Source organism: Neofelis nebulosa, chromosome 2 (genome assembly GCF_028018385.1).
Source record: "Neofelis nebulosa isolate mNeoNeb1 chromosome 2, mNeoNeb1.pri, whole genome shotgun sequence".
Classification (NCBI taxonomy): domain Eukaryota; kingdom Metazoa; phylum Chordata; class Mammalia; order Carnivora; family Felidae; genus Neofelis; species Neofelis nebulosa.
The window spans coordinates 39704690-39727031 of record NC_080783.1 but is presented as its reverse complement, the minus strand read 5'-3'; the positions used below and the strand labels follow the sequence as shown (position 1 = coordinate 39727031).

Here is a 22342-nt window from a genome sequence, read left to right as displayed (position 1 = left end):
TTTCCAGCTTCCAGAAATGTTGCATGGTGATGGTGACAATGAAGAACATGGCTTTTGTCCAGTGGGGCAATTCATTCTTCAGAATTTAGGATTGCTGTTTGGATTTGCCATCATGCTGGTGATAGCCCTCTATGAAGACAAAATTGTGTTTGACCTCCAGTTTTAACCATTCCCAGTCACCATTGTGGATTACGAGAATGTTCCCATGCAGCTGTGCAGCTGTTCCTAGTGCTGTGCGCACATTTTGCTCAAAGAAAAGTCAGTGGCTTGCACTACTTACAAGTTCCATAGATCTGAGCCTAACCACAAAAGACTGGTTGGTGCTCAGTACTGCTTTTCCCTGTGTGAAGGGGTCTTTTAAAAATACAAAGCTTGTGATAAAGAAAGGAGAAAATGGGACTCCATGAACCAATGTTGATATAGGTTTAAGACTTTTAAAAGAATAATCATATAAAACACTAAAGTAGTCTCTTTGGTAGTAGAAACTTCTGTGGCTATGCAGAAATAGAAATTGAACCAAAAAAATCATTTAAACTTTAAAAATATTTTAAATGGACTTCGGGCAGACTTTTCTTTGTGCTAAAAATGAATTGTAGCATCCTTTAATTCAGTTACATATATACATAAGGTAATGGGGATCAACTTGATACAGTTTTGAAACTGCATTAGGTAGGCTATAGGAACTAGAGGAAGGCTCAGGCTGCATTAGAGTATGAATTTAGCATTGGGAAAAGCCCTTATTCTTGAATCTAGAGTTACTATTTTTGTATATATTGGCATAGTGTTTAAACTTGCAGCCTAAACTACTGAAATCTGTGATTGTATGTTTGTGTGAGCTTCAGTTTAACGAAAGATTCATAATGGTTCTTCGTATTAATATTATACTTGGTGTTTGGGTGTGTTTTTGCTTTCAAACTTTAATTTTGTTTTTCTTTTGGGATTTTTGGTGGGGGTAGGGAGTTGGAGCATGTGGTAAAATGTTTTTTTCATTCAAAGTGTAACCCTCTAGGAAATATCAGAACAAAGAACAACCCAAACATGATCTAAATATTCAGTTCTCCTACTTTAACAGTACTAACTAGTTATTTGGGAAATTTAAGTTCTAAATGTATGCATTGCTTTACCAGCTTGGCTTTGGAACCTAGAGCACATGCTGTGACTGGAAGTGAGGTAAGGCAGAAAATCCACGTTTACCATGTCCTAATCTGTATGTCCATTAAAATGGTCATGAGGATAATCTCCATCGATACCATAGCTAGCGTGGTACCCGAGTGACTTGGGAGATACACTTAAATAACTCCGCTGAAATCACTTAATCATTTTGTGCCAAGATATGCTGTTGGTGCCTGATAGGGGTTGGTCTCTTTTATAGATGCCCTGTTCTACCATAATTGAGTGATTTGTGAGAAGTGCGAGCCGTGTTTATCCTGAATTTTGACCCAGTAATTTGTAGTACTAGTCACATTGCATGTAGCTTTCTGTTGACGTCTTGTGCCACACGGCCTTCATTCATGCCAGGTAAACTGTATTTGAACTATGTGCAGGCAGCTTGGTTTTAATCTGCTTGGCTACCAGTGCGGCTGCTTTAAAAATCTTACTGTTCAAATATTTAAGAGCCAAACTCTTTCCATTCCATTTGCCATGTTTTCATTTCCTCCTCCTTTTCCTCAGCCCCTTTCCTCTTACTTCATGAACTTTAAACAAAAAAATAAAACTTCGAGAGCAGCACATGTTTCCAGGTATTAAGAGTATTGCCAGTGTTTCTTCTTTATGCTGTGAGCGAGGAAGCTTAGGTGTTATTTCCTTAATTTGTGCCTGAATTTGAAAAATTATTTCTGGCTTTTCTCACGGCCTCCTGTAATAAATAGGTTTTTGTTTTTGTTGTTTTTTTTTTAACATAGAGTATCTTCAGCATTGGGCACTGAATTAGGACAGCCTTCATCTCATTGCTTGGCCCTTCAAGCAACCTAGTAAAAGGTGCTGTTATTTTATTTAGTACTGCCAACTTCGAGATTTAAAATATCTTGCTTTCTGAACCAAGATATATAATTCATTTTTGCATTTTTATACCCAAGGAAGATTCTGCATTCCGGCATTAAATCTGCTTAATTTTAAAACTTTTATGAAAAGCAACGGTTGGAATATACTCCCCGTCTTAAAGATCTGGTTGAAAACAAACAGGTTCTGCTGAAGTATATAAAGTTTTATATTCTCTCAAAAATGGTATTACATTATCTTCATTTGCTAGATTTTTTAAAACCTGTTAAGAGGGCTGTAACAGTTGCTGCTAGTATTTTGTTAGGGTTCCACCAGTATTTAGTTTTCCTGTCATTCTGATGTATAGTTTCAAGTCTGACCAGACAATCTGAATTCCACTACATTTCTGTTCGGCTCCAACATTCCATTGAGCTTGACCAGTCTAATTTAACATGTGTTTGTTGGAGGTTGTTAATGTTACTTGTACAATGCTGTCACTGTGTGACATCCATATGAATTTTGGTGTATATCACATTGCATTCAATCAGCTGTGATTATGCGTAGAAATACAATAGTAACTAGATGCAGTGTGAATTTTTTCCATTAACAGTAAGTCAGTGGCTTAAATATGATTATGGTCCTGCAAGGTGATACTTGCTAAAATATCTAAACCTTTTTTTGTTGTTGTAACTGAATCATTTTTAAAAAAAAATTTATAAAGCTGGAAATGATCAAATGCTGTTTTTTTCATTGTCAACAGTGGTGTGTCATTTTATGTATGTTCCTAATGCTTATGGAACTCTCCCAAAATAAAGTTATTCAAAAAGAGCAAATATACCAGTGTGTTTTCTTTAGTCTTATTTCAGAACATTTCTTTACACTGAAGCATGAGTCATTTTAAATATAAGCGGCATTTGCACATAAATTTCTAATTTATACAGCTTTAGTGAAATAGACTTAAACCAAACTGCTTTATTTTCTATTCCACCATCCAACAAGAAGTTGGAACACAGAAATGGTATCTTCTGATTATGAATTAAGTTGACATAATAATGCTACACCCCGTCCAATCCAGTGCTCCATGGGTTGATCCGAGGGAAGAGTCATGGCAATCACAAAATTCGTAGAATGTCCAGTGGTGGATAATGTTCCTCTCCGCTCACTTGTCTTATACAATGGAGCAACATAACTCGGTCGTTCTGGTATGTCTACCCTCTTGCAGGGCTTTAGCCACATCTGGAAGAAAATGCATAAAACTTGACGTCAACAGTGTTGGTATTTACATTTGAACCTAATAGCAGGGTATTGTTAAGTTAGTTCTATATCTGCAAATTTCTATGGCCCAAATAGATCTTTTGTTAGCAGTGCTTCCATTCTCAAGGTATTTAATTTGCAGTTGTTTTAGCATTTTTTATAACTGAAGTATAATTAACAGTGTTGTATTAGTTTCAGGTATACAACATAATGATTTGACAATTCTGTACCATCACTCAGTGCTCACCAAGTAAGTATACTTCCCCCAGTGTCACTGACTGACTGTATTCACCATATGGGTGTGTTTTCACATATCGGGGGGTGTTTTCATCTCCACATTTTATGACTGGAAGTTTGTACCTCTTATTCCTCTTTATTTCACCCACATCCCCCCTGCCAACACACCTCTCCTCTAGCAACCACCAACTTGCTCTCTGTATTTAAGAGTCTGGTCGGGTTTTTTTGTTTTTTCTTTTCTTTGTCTGTCTTGGTTTCTTTGTTCATTTAAGATTCCACATGAGTGAAATCATGGTATTTGTCTTTCCCTGATATACCCTCTAGGTCCATTCATGTTGCTGTAAATGGCAAGGTCTCATTCTTTTTTATGGCTGAATAATATTCTATTCTGTATGTTATGTATATATAATATACATGTACACATATACACACACACATATATAATATATGAGGAACCTCCATACTGTTTTCCATAATGGCTGCACCAGTCTGCATTCCTACCAACAGTGTACGAGGGTTCCTTTTCTTCCACATCTTCACTAACACCTGTTTCTTTTTGATTCTGCCAATTCTGACAGGTATCAAGTGATCCCTCATTGTGGTTTCATTTGCATTTCCCTGATGATTAGTGACGTAGAGCGTCTTTTTCATATGTTTGTTTACCACCTGTAGGTTCTCTTTGGAAAACTATTCAGGTCCTCTGCCCATTTCTTAATTGTTTTGTTTTTTTTTTTTTTCAGTCTTGAGTTATAGAAGTTCTTTATATATTTTAGATATTAACCCTTTACTGGATGTAATCATTTGCAAATATCTTCCCCTATTCAGTAGGTTGCCTTTTTTTGTTGATGGTTTCCTTCTCTATGCAAAAGCCTTTTATCGTCCCAATAATTGATGTTTGCTTTTGTTCCCCTTGCCTCAGGAGACCTATCTAGAAAATATTGCTAAAACCACTGTGAAGGAGATTACTGCCTATGTTTTCTTCTAGGCATTTTATTATTTTTGGGTCCCACATTTTGGTCTTGAATCCATTTTGGATTTATTTTGTGTATGGTGTAAGAAAATGGCCCAGTTTGATTCTTTTACATGTAGCTGTCCAGCTTTTTCTCAGCATCATTTTTTGAAGAGATTGTCTTTTCCCCATTATCTATTCTTGCTTCCTTCATTGTAGATTAATTGGTCATATAAGTGTAGATTTATTTCTGGGTTCTCTCTTTCTGTTCCATTGATCCATTTGTCTTTGTGCCAGTACCATACCCTTTTGATTACTGTGGCTTTGTAGTATATTTTACAATCTGGAATTTTAATACATTCAGCTTTGTTCTTTTTTCTCAAGATTGCTTTGGCTATTCAAGGTGTTTTGTGGTTCCATACAAATTTTGGCATTCTGTGATAAATGTTGTTGGTATTTTGATAGGGATTGCGTTAAATCTATAGATGGATTTGGGTAGTAGGACATTTTAACTATTCTTCCAAACCATGAGCATGGACTGTCTTCCCATTTGTGTCATTTTCGATTTCTTTGGTCAAAATTTATTCCTAGGTATTTTGCTCAAAAGATTTTTTTTCTTAGTGCTTTCAGAACTACCTTCAGAGCCTATGAGAAAAAATAAGTTATTTCACCTGTCAAAAAACATGTGTTATCGATGTATTCCTCACTTCTTCACCATACTTCTCTGCGGGATGACTTTTGACATTTACAGTAACAACAACAAAATCATACATACTTTCAGAGAGAACCATCACCATTGATACTTAAACTCGTGTCACTGTATTAATTTAATAAAGGCCATTCCCGAAAAATTCTTTTTCTTCTAAGTTTTTATTTAAATTCTAGTTTAACATATAGTGTAATACTGGTTTCAGGAGTAAAATTTAGTGATGTAGGAGCAGAATTTAGTGAGCACCCAGTGCTCATCATAACAAATGCCCTCCTTAATACCCATCACCCGGTTTGTCCATCCCCTGCCTACCTCCCTTTCAGCAACCCTCAGTTTGTTCTCTATCATTAAGAGTCTCATGGTTTGCTTCCCTCTTTTTCCCATACTATATGTTCATCTGTTTTGTTTCTTAAATTCCACTTGTGAATGAAACCATATGGTATTTGTCTTTCTCTGACTTATTTTGCTTAGCATAATATACTCGAGCTCCGTGTCATCACAAATAGCAAGATTTCATTCTTTTTGATGACTAATATTCTGTTGTGCATACATACCACATCTTCTTTATCCATTCATCAGTCGATGGACACTTGGGCTCTTTCCATAGCTTGGCTATTGTTGATAGTGCTGCTATAAACATATAGCAGAAAATTCTGAAAGGATTTTGTCAGTTACTCTAGAACTAGATTGCCTCCCCATTTTAGGTGACTGTTTTAAAGGGGTTATAATGTACATTGTGCTGTTCATTTTTTAAACATTTTTTTAAAAGTTTACTTAGCACACGTGTGCACACGCAAGCAGGGCAGGGGGAGAGAGAAGGAGAGAATCCCAAGCAGGCTCCCTACTGTCAGCACAAAGCCTAACGTGGGGCTCGATTTCAGGAACCATGAGATCATGACCTGAGCCGAAATCGAGTTGGATGCTAAACCAGCTAGCTGAACTACTCAGGCATCCCATTGTGCTGTTTAAAACCTACCTGCATTTCTTTATAACTATAATATACCTACATTATTTTTAGAAAGTCATTAGCCAAGTTTCTAGAATGTTAAGCACTGTTAAACCTAACCAATCTCAAAAAAAAAAAAAAAAAAAAAAACCTCTCTGAATAGAAGAGTAAAGAACAAACTATGTTCATAATGATGAAATAGTGTTCTGTTTCAAAATCTAATTGAGTTCCTTTTCCCAGTAACAGCAGCAGAAATGCTTGAGAGGACATGGCATGACAGCCCCACTGTTCACAGCCTCTTTTAAAAAGGTTTCTCAGGTCAAATAAATATATGAGGGAGTTAGTATGGATGCTAGTCTATATTTTGCCCACATTATTGTGGAATCCATCAAGCAGTTTTTTCGTGTATAGTTAAATTTAAGGACTCAAGGTGAGTGTATTCATTTCAGCCAAGAACGCATTTTCTTAATGAGAATTTTTCTCCCTAAGTGACTTCCTCATTCTGGAGATCATCCATGTATAAATCCCTTTTGTATTCATTGTAAGCTACCTTAAAAGAGTTTTCATGTAATAGAAAAATGTTCGATTCCAATCAACTCCTAAAATTACAAACAATTGCCCTGTGACTTTGAATTTCAGTCTCATATTTGAAACTCTCTGCCCATACCTAATAGCATATGTGGCAGGGTTTGTTGCAATTGGCTCTGTGCTGGTCCCTCACCCTACCTGGTAGAGCTGCTCTGAGGGATGTTTGCCTGTCGCTAAGCTGTTCCCAATGTCCCACAAATAGTCCGTGTAAATCCACAGCCCATATTTTATTACACCATCCCAGACTGACCTTTTGAAGTGTGTGAAAATCTGTCTGGTCATTTTCTCATGATGTAGTAACAGATGGAAACAATATCTTACATAGCTTAGTTGGCCCATGCTGAAGATAGGTTCCTAGGAAACTTAAGTTTTTATGTGGATGATTTTCATATACTAACCTTTTAGTCTGCAGGTTTCATTTTTAAGTCAAGGTATATATACAATACAAATATGCATGTATTTGTGTGTGGATACATATATAGTCAATCCTCATTCTTCCTGGATTCTGTGCAAATTTCATTATTGCTAAAATTTATTCATCACCCTAAAATCAATACTCTGTTTTATGATTATTCACAGGCATGCTCAGAGCCTCAAAAAAATGTGAGTCACCAAACAGGTTCCCAGCTGAGTTTGAGTCTGTCGACATTCTGCTTTTCTATTTCACCTCTTGTAAATAAGTTTCCTTTTAACGGTTTATTTAATGCCAGGTCTTTTGCATTTTGTTATTGGTGGTGGTTGTGGTGTCTCTTTGTTTAAAATGGCCCCTAAGCCTAGTGTCCAGGTGCTATCTAGTGTTCCTAAGTGCAAGAAGGCTGTGATAGGCATTAGGGAGAAAATAACTGGAGACTTTGTTCAGGCATGAGTTATAGTGTTGTTGTTCATGAGTTCAATGTTAATGAATCAACAGTATATATTAAACAAGCATTTTTAAACAAATGCAAAACAATGCCATGTCTTGATCAGTTAAAAATGTGATCAGAGGATCATTAGAAACTTAACTTTGTATTTCTCCTAGGAGCTATGGTTTCACATTCACTAATTCAGTGTTGGTAGGAACTTTATAAAATGTAATTACTATAAATGAGAATTGACTCTGTGTGTGTGTGTGTGTGTGTGTGTGTGTGTGTAAAATAGTGCTCCCCCCCCCCCAATATTAGAATATCAAGTACTAACCACAGGCACTGTATCATAAAGAATTTTGGGATGGGATTCTGCAAGTTTCTTGATCTTTCTATTCCAGGAAGCTCCATCCAGAAATAATCCATAAATGAAAACACCTAAATATAAAAGAAGCAGGTTAACGTTTATTTTTGAGAGAGACAAAGCACGAGCAGGGGAGGGGTAGAGAGAGAGGGAGACACAGAATCTGAAATAGGCTTCAGGCTCTGAGCTGTCAGCACAGAACCCAACGCGCGGCTCAAACCCATGAACTGTGAGATCATGACCTGAGTCAAAATCAAGAGTCAGAACCTTAACTGACTGAGCCACCCAGGTGTCCCCATCAAATTTATACTGTCAATTGGCCAGTGATTATAATGTTAGAGGCCATGAAATCTGCAAGAAAAGCTCTTACTGTAATTGTAGGGATCCAGTGGCTTCTAGGCAGCACCTGAGCAAAATACTCTTGCACAGACCTCTAATATCAGGAAAGTTAATTTTCTCCTTTCCTTCTAGGATTTATTCTCATTCCCAGACCTCTCCTTAGTATGTATGAGAGAACACATGGAGAGGAGTTCCCTCTAAAATGTAATGTTGTACACTAACGAAAGAGCACAAATGAGGAAATCACTGATACTCCGATCAGTTGTCAGACCGTCCTTTTGGTGTAAAACCTCAGGATTTGAATATAGGTATATACACATGGAAACACTCATTATAATGGTTGCACAGATGGGAAGGAAGCAACGTGGCACCTAGAGAGACTGAGGTCTTTGTTCCTAATTTTTGTGTGTGACCTTGAGCAATTCATTTAACTTTAGACCTGTTTAGTCATCTGAGAACAACTGCAAAACATTTGTAAAATAATGCCTACTTTAACACCTCTACAAGGTAGACAGTCAAATCAGTTAATGTTGGTGAAAGCACTTTGTAAAATAGTATATAAAAGTCCACTTGGACCGTGTTGTCCAACAGGACTTTTTGTAATGATAGAAGTATTCTCTGTGTTTCCAATATGGTAGCCACTGACTATTAAACACCCGAAACATGGCTAATGTGACTGAGGGACTGAATTTTCATTTTAATTACAGTTTATTTTTAAAGCCACATGTGGATAATCCAGTGATGGCTATTGGGGTGGGGGGAGACTTTTTCCTCTCTAGGTTTTAACTGATGGAAAGAATGGTTGGAATAAAAGGTCAGTTTTATTAACTGACACAGCACTTGTCCAGTAACATTTCAAGTTTTACTTGGTAAACCTGAATTGCAAAATGCATCTTGAGCCTGGAGTAACATGGAGGGTAGACCTGCCTGAGGGAGAGACAGATCACTCTGCAAGCCTATCCTATATATTAATCTTTCCAGCCAGCAGGACAACCACAATACTAGATGGGAATAGCAGGGCTTGGGTGGCTCAGTTGGTTAAGCTTCAACTTCAGCTCAGGTCATGATCTCGCGGTTCGTGAGTTCGAGCCCCACATAGGTCTCGGCTGACAGCTCAGAGCCTGGATCCTGCTTCGGATTCTATATCTCCCTCTCTCTCTGCCCGTCCCCTGCTCACACTCTCAAAAATAAACATTTTAAAAAAACAGAGAAATGAATGATTAAGCTAAATAAATACTCAGTTTAAAAAAAAATACTAGATGGGAATAGGGAAATAGAGGAGACTAAAAAACAGGTCCAAGACCTGTTTTAACACCCTGCCCCACTGACATGTAAGCATAGCCCAGGAATTCTCTGGTTTTAACCAATTAGATTATCTGTTCCTCGCTTGGGAAGCAAAGATAATGTCAGAGCAAAAGAGTTCATTTCAACACCTAAGAAAAGTGGTAATAAGGATAAAATTTTCTCCAACCCAGTAACAATTTTATAGGAAATGTGTTGGGGATATTCAAACGCATTTTTATTTCTCACAGCCAATACAGGCCGCATGGAAGACACAAGATCTGAAAGGATAGATGGGTATTAACTGGGTCCTGATTCAGAGCCGCTCCTACCCTGTGAGTCACACCTTTTGCCATCCATGAGATGTGGTCATCATAGAGTCAGGTCTGGCTTCTTCAGCCCTCCTCTTCAGGATTATCTGCCTCCCTTCCTGCTATGTAATGCCCTTCGCTGGTGAGTCCCCCATTAGGACTAGTAATTCAAAGAAGAGGAACCTTAGCAAGTACAGCTGGAAAGTAAGATTCCAAATCTATGTGGATTTACAGTGGCTTTGTGGCCACTTTATGAATCACTTTAAGAGTGCCCTTTTTCATTATGTTTAATTTAATCATAGGTAAATAGGCTCACTTCTGTGTGAGCCCCAGAATGCAGGGACGGGCGCACACTTAAGTGTGTATAAAAAAGACAGGCTGGTGGAGTGGTAAAGATAAAGAAACTGGGAAAACATTAGCCCAAGCTTTTCTCAAATGGGCTCTGGGATCCTCCCATGAGCATCCCATGGGAAAGTTGTTCCCTGGGAAAAGTCTAGTGCTCCAAATCATTCCATGGAATCTTATTTTTGTTTTGGTAATTAGGTTGGGAGGAAAAAGCCAGGAATGACAAAAAGGCTAAATTGTGGATATCTGTGTTTATTGGTAAAAATGTATGTGTGTGTGTTTGTGCAAAATAATAAAATGTGTGATTTAGTGAATATCTACTAGCTATTATAAATTAAACCTTGGCTGATACTTTAGTATTCAGTAAAATGGCTTAACTGATGACTATTCTTTACTGCATGATCTTGGACATGAAATAGTCCTTATTTATCTTTAAGTTGTACTTTATGCTTGCTCCACTGTTTTCAAGATAAGTTTGGATTTTAATGTATTTAATAAAAGCAGTTGTGAGTTAAATTAGTAAGTCACAGTAAAAAGAAATACCAACTACCTTGTAAAATGTCTAAGTTCAGTGTATAATGATTGGCAATTCAGTAGTTTGATCTTAAATATTAACTAGTTTATAAACTGCAGGCAATGCTTTTAGAAATTCGATTCTTTAGCTGAGTTCAAAAACCTCTAACTCTGAGGGACACCAATACTGCCTAGCCTTCAATCCAAATGCCATCTTCCCTGCCTTTTATCATAATGATGAGGAGAATTTAGGGGAAAAAAACCCAAAACATTGCATCTGAATTAAATACTTAGGAATCAATCATAGATTCTTCAAGGAACTTTCCTTGAGAAATGTAATGATGTTTTCAAACTTTTACTTCTACAAAAATATTCAGCAGGCCTTAGAGAAAGCTAGCTAAGCATAAGAGTCAGCCTGCAGTTTCCTTAACTCTGCCCATTGCTAGCTGTGAGACGTTGGGCAAGTTACTTAACTTTCCTGAGCCTTAGTTTTGGCTGAGTATAATGGGGATAATAGCAATATCTATTAATAACCTAGGGTTATTGTGAAGAGCTGGGCAGTTTCTGGCACCTATCAGTGGTACAGAGCAACTCTATACCCTTCCTTTGATTTGCTTTTACCCAGTTTAAACTCCTTTTTCCCCCCTTCCTACTTAGTTTGAACAAAATTATCCTTCACGGTATATTGCTCATCTATATTTTGACTTTTATTAGGGTGCAGGAACTCAAACGTCTATTTATTGACATCTTTTACAGCATGTAATATAGTGAGCTGTACAGAGAATGTATTTTTTAAAAGGCTTATATAATTAAAGGAACAATAAACTAGGCAGAAGGTTGTTAAATACTCTTCAGGCATTTAATATGCCCATTCTGTGTGTGTTAGGAATAAAAATATGTGAAGGATTAAGTCCTTAGAAACTCTAATTTTTAGAGGAGAAAAAGCTAGCAAAGAAGCATGAATGTGTCCAGTGAGAAAAGGAAAATCAGGAGAAACAAAGGGAGAAGGATGTCTCTTAGAAAGAGAAAGTTGTCAACTGGTAAGGACTGTTAAGAGTTTAAGATGAAGACTGATTTCATTTCATGGGATATGTCAATATGGAAGTCATTACTAACTCTGAAAAGATCATCAGTTGATTGGAGGAGATGAAAGGTAGGTGGAAAAAAGGAAGTGAGAATCTGGAGAGGGTATGTAAAGACAATTCTTTGGAGAAATTTGCTTTAAAGGGAGTAGAGACATGGGACAGTAACTGAGGGGATGTGGATGTTAAGACACTTGGAATTCTTTGTTGATGTGTTTTTTGTTTTTTTAAGTTTCATTTAAGTAATCTCTACACCCTATGTGGGCCTCAAATTCATGACCCCGAGATCAAGAGTTGCGCGCTCCGCTCTTCCAACTGGTGTCCCTGTTGATTTGTTTTTAAGATGACAGATTGTGAAGAATGTTGCAAGTTCATATGAATTTCTTTTCCTCAACTCTTTGAGAGTAAGTTACATACACAATGATTAAAATGTTAATAGCTGAGCAAGGTAAGCAAGAATGTTAAGCCGTTGTTCAGTACCTAGATATAAACCAACTCATTCTGTCACTGCACTTACCATCTTCTGGAGCATGCTTATACTCTTTGTCTTCCATCACTTCATAGTCAAACCCAAGAAGATCAATGGGGATGGTGTGTTTCCTGGCATAGTTCTGCTGGGCACCAGTCAGGAAGGCTTGTGTGAAGAAGAAGCCAGAAAGCCAGAAGACTGGAGGAGGGCCAACCTCATACCATTGCTACAGTGTCAAAGCACAAGTGTTCTCAGGCTAGAGCCTTTCAACTTCAAATACAACACTGCTTAATAAAATTTACTCCCCAATGCTCCCCCTTATTATCTTTTAGGTAGATCAATAAATGAGCTAACACTTTGAGGAATAAAAAGCTATACTGTCAAGGTTTTAAAAAGACACTTATTCAGTGTTTGTTCTGACTTCAATTTCATATCCATTGCACCAGCTAGAGGATCACAGTGTGAGTAAAGGCAGAAGTAAATGTCTTTATACATGTTCAGTGATTCCTTCCAAAAACTCCATACAAAAACGAATATCTAGTATATGTTGCACATATAACATGTTACATAGTTGAATAGGAGAGATCCATATAACACCTGGTAATGTTTTTTCCACTTTTCCTCTCTAGTCATTAGTGTCTAGCAGATTATTCCTTTGGATGTTTTCCCACCTACTTTACCAAAATACAATGAAATCCAACACATGGAAACACATTATTATACAAGGAAATTCCAAAAGAAACAGGGTAGTGAGAGCTTAAGATTTTTATAAATATCAAGATATTTACTCTGTTTATATCATATCTTTTTTAAAATATCATATCTTAATAAGCTAATTGAGTACTGACTTTAAACAGTAAGTTATAGAAGTCTAATGAATTTCAAGAACTTTTCCTCATTAGAGTCCAACGTAGATCCTTCATCTTTCAAGAACAATCTTAATGTTTTAGTATCAACTCTAGTATAACAGAAGACCTGTGTTATGGAAGGGAAATTTAGCCATTTTACCCCTGCAGAAATTTCCTCATAGGCAGTTTTTGATGCATTATGTACAGCATCTAGGACATTAATCAATACTTCTAGTGAACATAATTGTTAATAAGAAGATAGTGAAGCACCAATATTACCAGATAATTAGGAGGCAGTCTTCTGCCCACTCAACATTTCCAAGGCAGTTAGCCATTAAGACTATTACTGTCTTGGGCTGAACCAGCAGTCTAGTGATTTCATGACCTGGAAGAATGCTGGACAAGGAAGAGATCAGGCTTCTTGCTAGTAGCTTCTCTGGCTTTCAAAGGTGCTCTGTTCTAGAAATCTATTTTAATGCTTAGTATTTAATGGAAAAATAAACATAGCCAGTTGTTTTCCCTCTTCAAGTGTCACTGATTTGAATGTCTAAGCTAATTGAGCATGAACACCTACTCTCAGAGATTCTACTTCCAACATTAGTATCTTGACAGTGAATGGAACAGTTACATAAATTATATGCAATACTGAGTAACGGTCATTAGTGCCTGAGATGCACAGAAAACTAGAGTCATTAATGCTCCTGGCATCAGGGATCCTGATTGAAGAAAATGAAATCAAAAGAAACAATGTATGATCATTTAGATGAACTCACCTGCAAGAATTTTAGTCTCGCAAGGAAGTCATTTACATAGCTCCCAAGTGGTTTAAGGCTTGGGTATGATTTACCCATCCACATTCCTGGAATTTTGACATTCAGAATACTGCTAACCACTTCTTCAAGATCTGTAGACATTACTACAAGCCCCTGAAACACATTTAGCCTTGGTTAAAATGATAGCATTGCTTTTGGACAATCTCTTCTTAAATGCCTTTTTCATAATTTGCCTGTATTTACAATTGTGATTAGTTGAGTCACATAAGCAGAAACTGAGGAATATGTTCTTTTACTGCCAGTAACTCATGCAGTCACTACTGAGGAAAACATTGACAATTTTAACTTTAATCAAATTTTCTCATTGAAGTATAATTGACATATAACCTGGTAACAGTTGACCATTGAACAACATGGGTTGGAACTGTGTGGGTCCTCATGGATTTTTTTCAACAAATGTATTGAAAAACTTTTGGAGATTTGTAACAGTTTGAAAAAACTCACAGATGAACCAATTAGCCTAAAAATACTGAAAAATTTTGGAGAAAGGTGTTGTAAGAATACAGTATATAATACATATAACATACAACTGTAAGTTAATTGACTATACAATGGCTAAGGCTTCTAGTCATCAGTTGGCTATTAGTAGTTAAGTTTTTAAGAAGTCAGGAGTTATGATTTTAATATTTGTATATATTGTAAAATGATTATAATAAATCTAAGATGTCCTCATACGGTTTTTTTTTCTTGTGATGAGAACTTTTAAGATTCACTCTCAGCAACTTTCAAATTTGCAATACAGTATTAACTGTATTAATAGTCATTATGCTGTACATTGCATCCCTATGACTTTTATTTTATAACTGGAAGTTTGTACCTTTTGACCTCCTTCACTCTTTTGCCCACCCTGGAAAGTTAACACTTAGCAACTCACTAGCTATTAAATCACAGCCTAACTTTGACTTATTTACTACCCTATTAACTGGACAACTAAGGGGCACCTGGGTGGCTCGGTTGGTTGAGTCAGCGTCCAACTGGCTCAGGTCATGATCTCACAGTTCTTGAGTTCGAGCCCCATGTCGGCGTCTGTGCTGACAGCCTGGAGCCTGGCTTCGGATTCTGTGTCTCCTTCTTTCTCTGCCCCTCCCCTCCTCATGCTGTGTGTTCTCTCCCTCAAAAATAAATAAATGTTAAATGGACAACTAATACATCTCTATCCTGCCTTCTTAAAAGACTAGTGATTAAAATAAAATTAGAAAAATCTTATAAAATGCTTGCAAAAGTTAAAATATCCTGGAGTCCAATTGTGAAGTCTAATTGATCTTATCCCATTTTGTTACTTAAGTAAACTCTATGCCCAACGTGGGGCTTGAACTCACATCCCCGAGATCAAGAGTGGCATGTCCTACCAACTGAGCCAGCCAGGCGCCCCAATCTTATCCCATTTATTTATTTATTTATTTATTTACTTTTTAACGTTTATTCATTTTTGAGAGAGAGAGAGAGACAGAGCATGAATGGGGGAAGGTCAGAGAGAGAGGGAGACACAGAATCTGAAACAGGCTCCAGGCTCTGAGCTGTCAGCACAGAGCCCGATGCGGGGCTCGAACTCACGGACCACGAGATCATGACCTGAGCCGACGTCGGACGCCCAACCGACTGAGCCACCCAAGCTCCCCAATCTTATCCCATTTTGAATCACCGATGTACAGATGTTAAAACTTCAAGGCCCTTGAAAATTATTGCCTCATTGATCTTGCAATTGGGCCAGTTGCCATCATCATTTCTCTTTTTTCTATAGGTGATAGTTTTACTCCCAACTAACATGGAGAAGATTTTAGAGTATATCTAATGGGTTCAACACCCACATTTCATTTGTCTCCTTCCCAAACCCACTAAAACAACAGTAAAAGGATTTGTTTTTTAAGGGCATAAGCCCACAAGTACAAAAAAAACAGGGAAAGACAAAAATGACAACAGAGTTTTGGGAGCTAGATAGCATATGGACTGTTGGTAGATGATGTAGAAGTCAGGAGAAAACCTGATCTTAACATTAGCAAAGGAGAAAACTAAGAATCAACTAGATATTACAGAATACCCAAAACTATTTGGAGTTGATGGGCCTAAATGAAAGTAAGGAGTTGCAGGTGGTACTAAATGAACAGGGTTATTGAAATCTGGCTTAGAAAACAGATTCCTGGGACTTCTTTCACAAATCTGCACATTGCCTACCTTGAAACAGGTAATGAAATGCTCATTCAAGGAAAGGAAAATGAAGAAATCCGTGGAGGGATGCCAGGCTCAGTTGGAGTCACATTACCATCCTGACGTTGGGAATTAAGTGAATGCATGTACATTGAGATGCTGAGATTCCTGAGGCCTCTTTCCCCTTTCCCCCAGAATACTGGAGACCAGGACTTTCTCTCCCAGGTAGGATATAGGAAGAACCAGGTCAAGGAGAAAGACATGATACGGAATGCTTCTTAGCCAAACGGCGCAGTTAGATTAAACCACAGCCAGCCTGGTAGACTCCTCTTTCAATAATAACTCACATTCAAGCACTTTTCTTCTCCCATGCTACTATTAGAACCAAACTCAGCTGGACTAGTTCAGTAGCATAATTGGTCTCTGCCTGCATTCTTGTTCCCCTGCAGTCCTTCCTGCAGTGGTCAGAGTGAACTTTTAAAAAAGTAAAACAGGGGCGCCTGGGTGGCGCAGTCGGTTAAGCGTCCGACTTCAGCCAGGTCACGATCTCGCGGTCCGTGAGTTCGAGCCCCGCGTCAGGCTCTGGGCCGATGGCTCGGAGCCTGGAGCCTGTTTCCGATTCTGTATCTCCCTCTCTCTCTCTGCCCCTCCCCCGTTCATGCTCTGTCTCTCTCTGTCCCAAAAATAAATAAAAAACGTTGAAAAAAAATTTTTTTTAATGTAAAACAGATCATTTCACTTCATTGCGTAAAGCCCTCTGAAGACCTCTCCTTACTTTTACACTTTAGAATAAAATTCATGATCTTAACCATGGCCAACAAGGCCATCATGAGTCTGTGGCTTCCTCTCTCTGTCCTACCATTTTCCTCATGCTCTTTCCATGAGCCTACCCTACTGTGTTCCCAGACCACACCAAGCTTGTTCTCATGGCCTTTGCACTTGTTATATCCTCTGCCCAAATGTTCTGTGGTTTGCCCTTAAGGTCAGGCCTCTGCTCAAGGGTCAGCTCCCCAGAGGAGCCTGACTCAAAATGACAGAATTTCCCACCCATCACTCTCTATTCTCTTATCCTTTATTGTTTCCATGGAACTTACCACTTAATGAAATTATATATTTGTTTTTAAATTTTTGTCTCCCTTATAAAAACTTAAGCTCTATGAAGGCAACAGCTTTGTCTTTCTTACTCCTTAACACTTTTTCTTAGCATGTATCCTATCTAGCAAATTATGCTAACATACTCCATACTTGATTACCCAGTCATTAACTGTCCCCCCCAGAATTCTATCTGTCCTTCAAAGGCAAGGATTTTGCTTCTATCCCCAGAATGAAGGATAGTGCTTGCATAGAATCTCTCCCCAATAAATATTTGCTGAGTAAAATGAATAATCAGTTTATTGCCGTGACTTTTCTTTGGTATATTTCCCCTTACCTTGATTGCCTTTTGAATGTTAATGCACGATTCCCTTATGGTCTGCAACAACTTATTGAAACGCCCCATCTCTTGGACAAGTACAGTGTTCATGCTCTGAGTGTAAGTTGTCGGGTATCTCCTCATTGCAGCCTCAACATCAAAGTTGTTTGGAAGTTTACCCAAGATATCACCAGCAACCTCACTTACTACTTCATCTGATGATTTTGCACCGGCATCTGCTGAACGAGACTGTCAAGAATTCAAATGAAAAGTCAGAAATCCTCATAAAGTTGTAGGAATTGCTGCATAAGAAAACTCCTAAGGTAAATTTTGTAAGAATGAGTACCACTCTATTCTACCGATGATTCTTCTCCACACAAGATTTATTCAAGTGATGGAAATAGGCATGGGGGCAGAGATTCAGGAGAAAACCATTGTTAGGGAGGAGGAAGAAAAGAACACCGACAGTGCTTACAGGCCAAAGAGGGTCTGGAGGAAGCAAATATGTGGTACATTGTGCTGTCTGGGTTGAGGGGGAGGAGTGGGTGCTGCGGGTAGAGGGAGCAAAAGCATTTAAGTTGGTGGGGTGGTGGAGGGAAAATGGACATTAAAACCCAGAAGAAGGAAGTCTGATCTTGCTTTGAGAAAGCTTGCCACAAAATATATTTGCCAATAGCTCTGGTGCCTACTGGTTGCCAAAAGCAGAGATATAGTTTTGTCCTTGAACCAGGAGGGCAAAGAAAATAAGCTCGTCTTCTCTAAGCAGTTGGAAGAGTTATAGAGAAAGGCAGACTTTAGTGATTCGCATTGGAAGGAAGGAAGGGGAATTTCAATTTTTATTTTTTATGTTCATAGTGGCAGGGTGTAAATGAATCTATATTTTCTGGAAAAATCATTTAAATCCTCAGAATAAATGAATGTGTGTGCACACGCACGCACGCTGAGAGAAAACAAGCACAATTAGAATATAAATGAACATATCTCCTATTTTTCCAGCCCTAGGAAATTTTGTGCAGTCCTATGTTCAGATTTGGTGTTTCCTGGTTTCTTTACTGAAACCTAGGCATAAGCACAAGAACTCTGCAAAAGTAACAATTCCCAACTCTGACATTTCTTGTTCTAAGTTTTTTGCCGTTCTAATTTTTAAAGGTATTTTAAATCCATAATGCAAAAGTTTTGTCATTGTTAACTTGCTCTCCAAACTCTGCTGTTCTGGTCTCTTTGCCTCTGAATTGTGGTAAACCGATGTAGAATCACTGGACTACTTGCCTACCCATTACTTTAATTGTACTTGCCAATCTGAGTCTGAGGGTATTGAAAGAGGCTGTTTAATTACATACTGAGAAGATACCCCATGTGTATTTAAACTTATTTGTTTGGTTCTGAGTCATTCTCTGTTGGAACGAATCCACTGTTTTATGTATTCTGTAATGTGGCACACCCCATCAACTTTAAATAAAGCCAAAAGACACAATAAATGTCCTGTTTTCAGACTACTGTGTATCACGTGTGTCTAATATTCCTAAAGACCTACTTATTCATGTCTGTACATATACTTTTGTACTCGGGCAGTGACTGACTTTTACTGGTATTATTAACATGTAAAAATGGGCATAAAAACAGTCTCTGTCCTTTTTGCTTGTTAGAAAATGTGATCTTACAGTAGATCAGACCTAGGAGTTCCATGGACTTTTCCATCAAGGATAGCACACCATTTTATCCTGCTAATCTTCTAGTTTGTTTGTTTGTTTATTTTTTTTCCCCAGCATCTCTTATTATCTGCCCTTCTAGGTCCTACCCATCTTTAGAAGCTAGAAAGAAGAAAGCTCTGTGATTCAGAACACAGATTCTGGAGCCAAACTAGTGGGAGTCAGACTGCTTGGCTTTGATTCCTGGCTTGAAATTGTACTGGCTGACCTTAAGCAAGCTACTTAATCATTCTGTATCTGTTTTCTAGCTGTAAAGTGGGAGTAGTTAGCCCTTACTTCACATGATTGCTGTATGTATTACACTGTTATAAATGAAGCACTGAGAACTATTACCATTATTACTCTGACATTCCATAAAAGTAAAAAAGATCAGCTAGAATTTCAGTTAGTAGGATAATTCACTTGACCGAATAAGCATTCTTATTAAAATTTTACTCAATCACTAAGGGAACTCTGGTCGTTTGGACTCATTTGCTTTCAAAAACCAAAAACAAACAACTGAGCACTTCTTCTGAAGGACAAAAAAATACAAGAGAAGATCTCTTAATAGAAGAGCAAGATTAAATACTTTGCATTCAAATATACGGACTTGTGCCCATGGCATGCTGAATTCTATTGCCTTAGATTACTCTCTGACATGCCCTTACGTTTACATCTCACAAATGGAGTTGTGTGTCTATGGCGTGTCATCTGTATCTTCCTCCTCAACCTTTTTATACATTTTATACTTACTACTGCAATTCCATTCTTCATTCTTTTTTTAAAGTAGCATATAATTCCTTTTAATGTTTATTTATTTTTGAGAGAGAGTGAGAGAGAGAGTGAGTGCACCCACGGAGGAGCGGCAGAGAGAGAGGGGGACAGAGGATCTGAAGCGGGTTCTGTACTGACAGCAGAGAGCCCGATGTGGAGCTTGATCTCATGAACCATGAGATCATGACCTGAAGTTGAACACTTAACTGAGCCACCCAGGCGTCCGACAATTGTATTCTTTAAATAGTATGTAGGGGTGCCTCGGTGGCTCCATCAGTTAAGCATTGGACTCTTGATGTAGGCTCAGGTCATGATGTCACGGTGGTGAGACTGAGCCTAAGTGTGGAGCCTCCTTGGGATTCTCTCTCTCCATGTCTCTCTGCTCCTCCCTTGCTCCCACATGTCCCTCTCAAAACAAATAAACTTTAAAAATAAATAAATAAATAAATAAATAAATAAATAAATAAATGTTATGTAATCTGATAAACTACTGATGTAAAGGAAACTGTTTCTATGTAAACTAGGCTAAATGTTCTGGAATATTTGAAAAAGATAAGTCATTTTAAAAGCTGCTGTTGATTTAATAACAGACCAGAAAACGGGCAAAATTCTAGATGAATTCCAGCATCAAACTGCTTCCCAAGTATCTTTGATATTCTTCCACTTTAAAGGAATTAAAAAGGGACGTAAGATATAATGCACTTGGACATGATTTATGCAAGAAAGGCAAAATGGAACTCCTAGCAGCTGAATGGTACTCAAAGATTCTTTCCAAATCAAACATGGATGAAAAAAAAAGCCATATGTTCATGTACTTGCTGTTTAAGTTCATATTTAAGGTACACAGGGATTTTTTTTCTTTTCCTTAAAATGGTTCTCACTTTAACAGATGGCACATGTGCTTGGCCAGCATCCTTGCCAGCCTCAGAAGCCAGTTCCTGTACCGATCACATACCTGTGTGAGAAGAATGTTATCAAATAGCAGTTGAGTTTCTGATTGATCTTTAGTGATATCTGCATTGGCATTCATCCCAAAGATTTCTGGTGCAGGGTTCAGCGGCAGAGTCTTTGTGTATTCGATGTAGCTTTTGTGCTGCAAAGATGAATAGCCAAGAGTCAGGAGGCTAGAAATCAATTATTCTGTAGAACTTTCTCAGTGAAAGAGATAATTTTCAATACTCAAGTTATTAAGTGGATGAGCCTGTGAAACTGGACACCGAATGCTTTTATTTTCTTTCAACCTGGGGCAAAGTTAAAAAAAAAAAAAAGGACACGTTTAGGGAGAAAAAGAAAATGTTCTGTACAATTGGAATGGATTTTAAAATGGAGAGAGTGATATCTTGGCCATCTCATTTAGAAAACCTTCTGGAGAAATTTTTCTATACCACATTTGATGATGATTGTTCTTAATTTATTGCAATATTTTCTTTCTCTTTATTCTGATTTTTCTGTTTACTCTTGCGATAAATCCATGTAATTCAAAAAGTAAAAATTACCCAAATTTTTGTTATACTGACAAAGTCGTCATTAACGTATCATTTTATGTACATGCACACGTTTTACGTTTTATTTACATGGACTTCTGTCAAAATTGCATACCTTTCTTTATGCTCATATAACCATACAAACACTCATATACATATATGGTGGGTGCAGGTGGGGGATTGGTCACTGTTGGTTTTTTGAAACGGGTCATGTTACATATACCTGACTTTATCTTGCCTTTTTCTCACTTGACAACTCATCACTGGAGATCTTGATACTCATGGCCCCACACATGTTGACTTGCTCCACTCACTTAGTGACCTAAGCTCTGGGACTGATTTTCTCTTCATCCCCATTGACATCTGCTCTCAGCTAACATTAATCCGAATGGATGTTAGGGTTATGGTATGTACCTCTGTTGCATGTGGTCATATGTTTAGTTTTCAATATGTATCATTTTGACTTTTAGGAATAAAATGAGAACCAATGCAATTGTCCTGGCAGTCCCTAGAAGTCTAGGGACTTCTATCTATTACTTCTAGTCTAAAACTGTGTGATACACATCTTCCACTAGGCAGGCCTGGAAAAAAGAGCAGAAGGAAATGGACTCTTGCAGAAGCTGGTTGTATGACTCTCTTCCCCTTTCTACCTGTGTGGCCTTGAGCAAGTCTTTCAACTTTAGTGAACCTGCTTTCTTATCTGTACAAAGGACAGAGTAAGAATAGCGATGTTAATTCGGTGCTCTAGTGAGATAAATACCTATACTGCATTGTAAATAATTAAGCATGATCTAAATATTAACTATTATTAATATTATTTTATTTATTTTTTGAATGTCTATTGATTTTTGAGAGAGACAGACTGTGAGCAGGGGAGGGGCAGAGAGAAAGGAAGACAGAATCCGGAACAGGCTCCAGGCTCTGAGCTGTCAGCACAGAGCCGGACGCGGGGC

The 22342-nt window shown here is 37.9% G+C and overlaps 2 protein-coding genes across 9 annotated transcripts in view; one reads left to right on the top strand and one right to left on the bottom strand.

Annotated features, from left to right (window-relative positions):
- Positions 1-2810, top strand: part of SLC39A10 (solute carrier family 39 member 10) — a 148694-nt gene extending 145884 nt beyond the window's left edge. For all 6 annotated transcript variants that reach the window (XM_058710719.1, XM_058710724.1, XM_058710703.1 and 3 more), the window contains one exon: positions 8-2810. In XM_058710719.1, the coding sequence (XP_058566702.1) occupies positions 8-166 (159 nt within the window). In that variant the 3' untranslated portion in view covers positions 167-2810. The remainder of the gene's footprint in view (positions 1-7) is intronic.
- Positions 2811-2931: 121 nt separating this feature from the next.
- DNAH7 (dynein axonemal heavy chain 7) overlaps positions 2932-22342 on the bottom strand; it is a 265127-nt gene continuing 245716 nt past the window's right edge. For all 3 annotated transcript variants that reach the window (XM_058710674.1, XM_058710688.1, XM_058710679.1), the window contains 6 exons: positions 20861-20998; positions 17462-17692; positions 13828-13980; positions 12255-12432; positions 7837-7940; positions 2932-3213 (listed from right to left, as the gene is read on the bottom strand). In XM_058710674.1, the coding sequence (XP_058566657.1) occupies positions 3007-3213; positions 7837-7940; positions 12255-12432; positions 13828-13980; positions 17462-17692; positions 20861-20998 (1011 nt within the window). In that variant the 3' untranslated portion in view covers positions 2932-3006. The remainder of the gene's footprint in view (positions 3214-7836; positions 7941-12254; positions 12433-13827; positions 13981-17461; positions 17693-20860; positions 20999-22342) is intronic.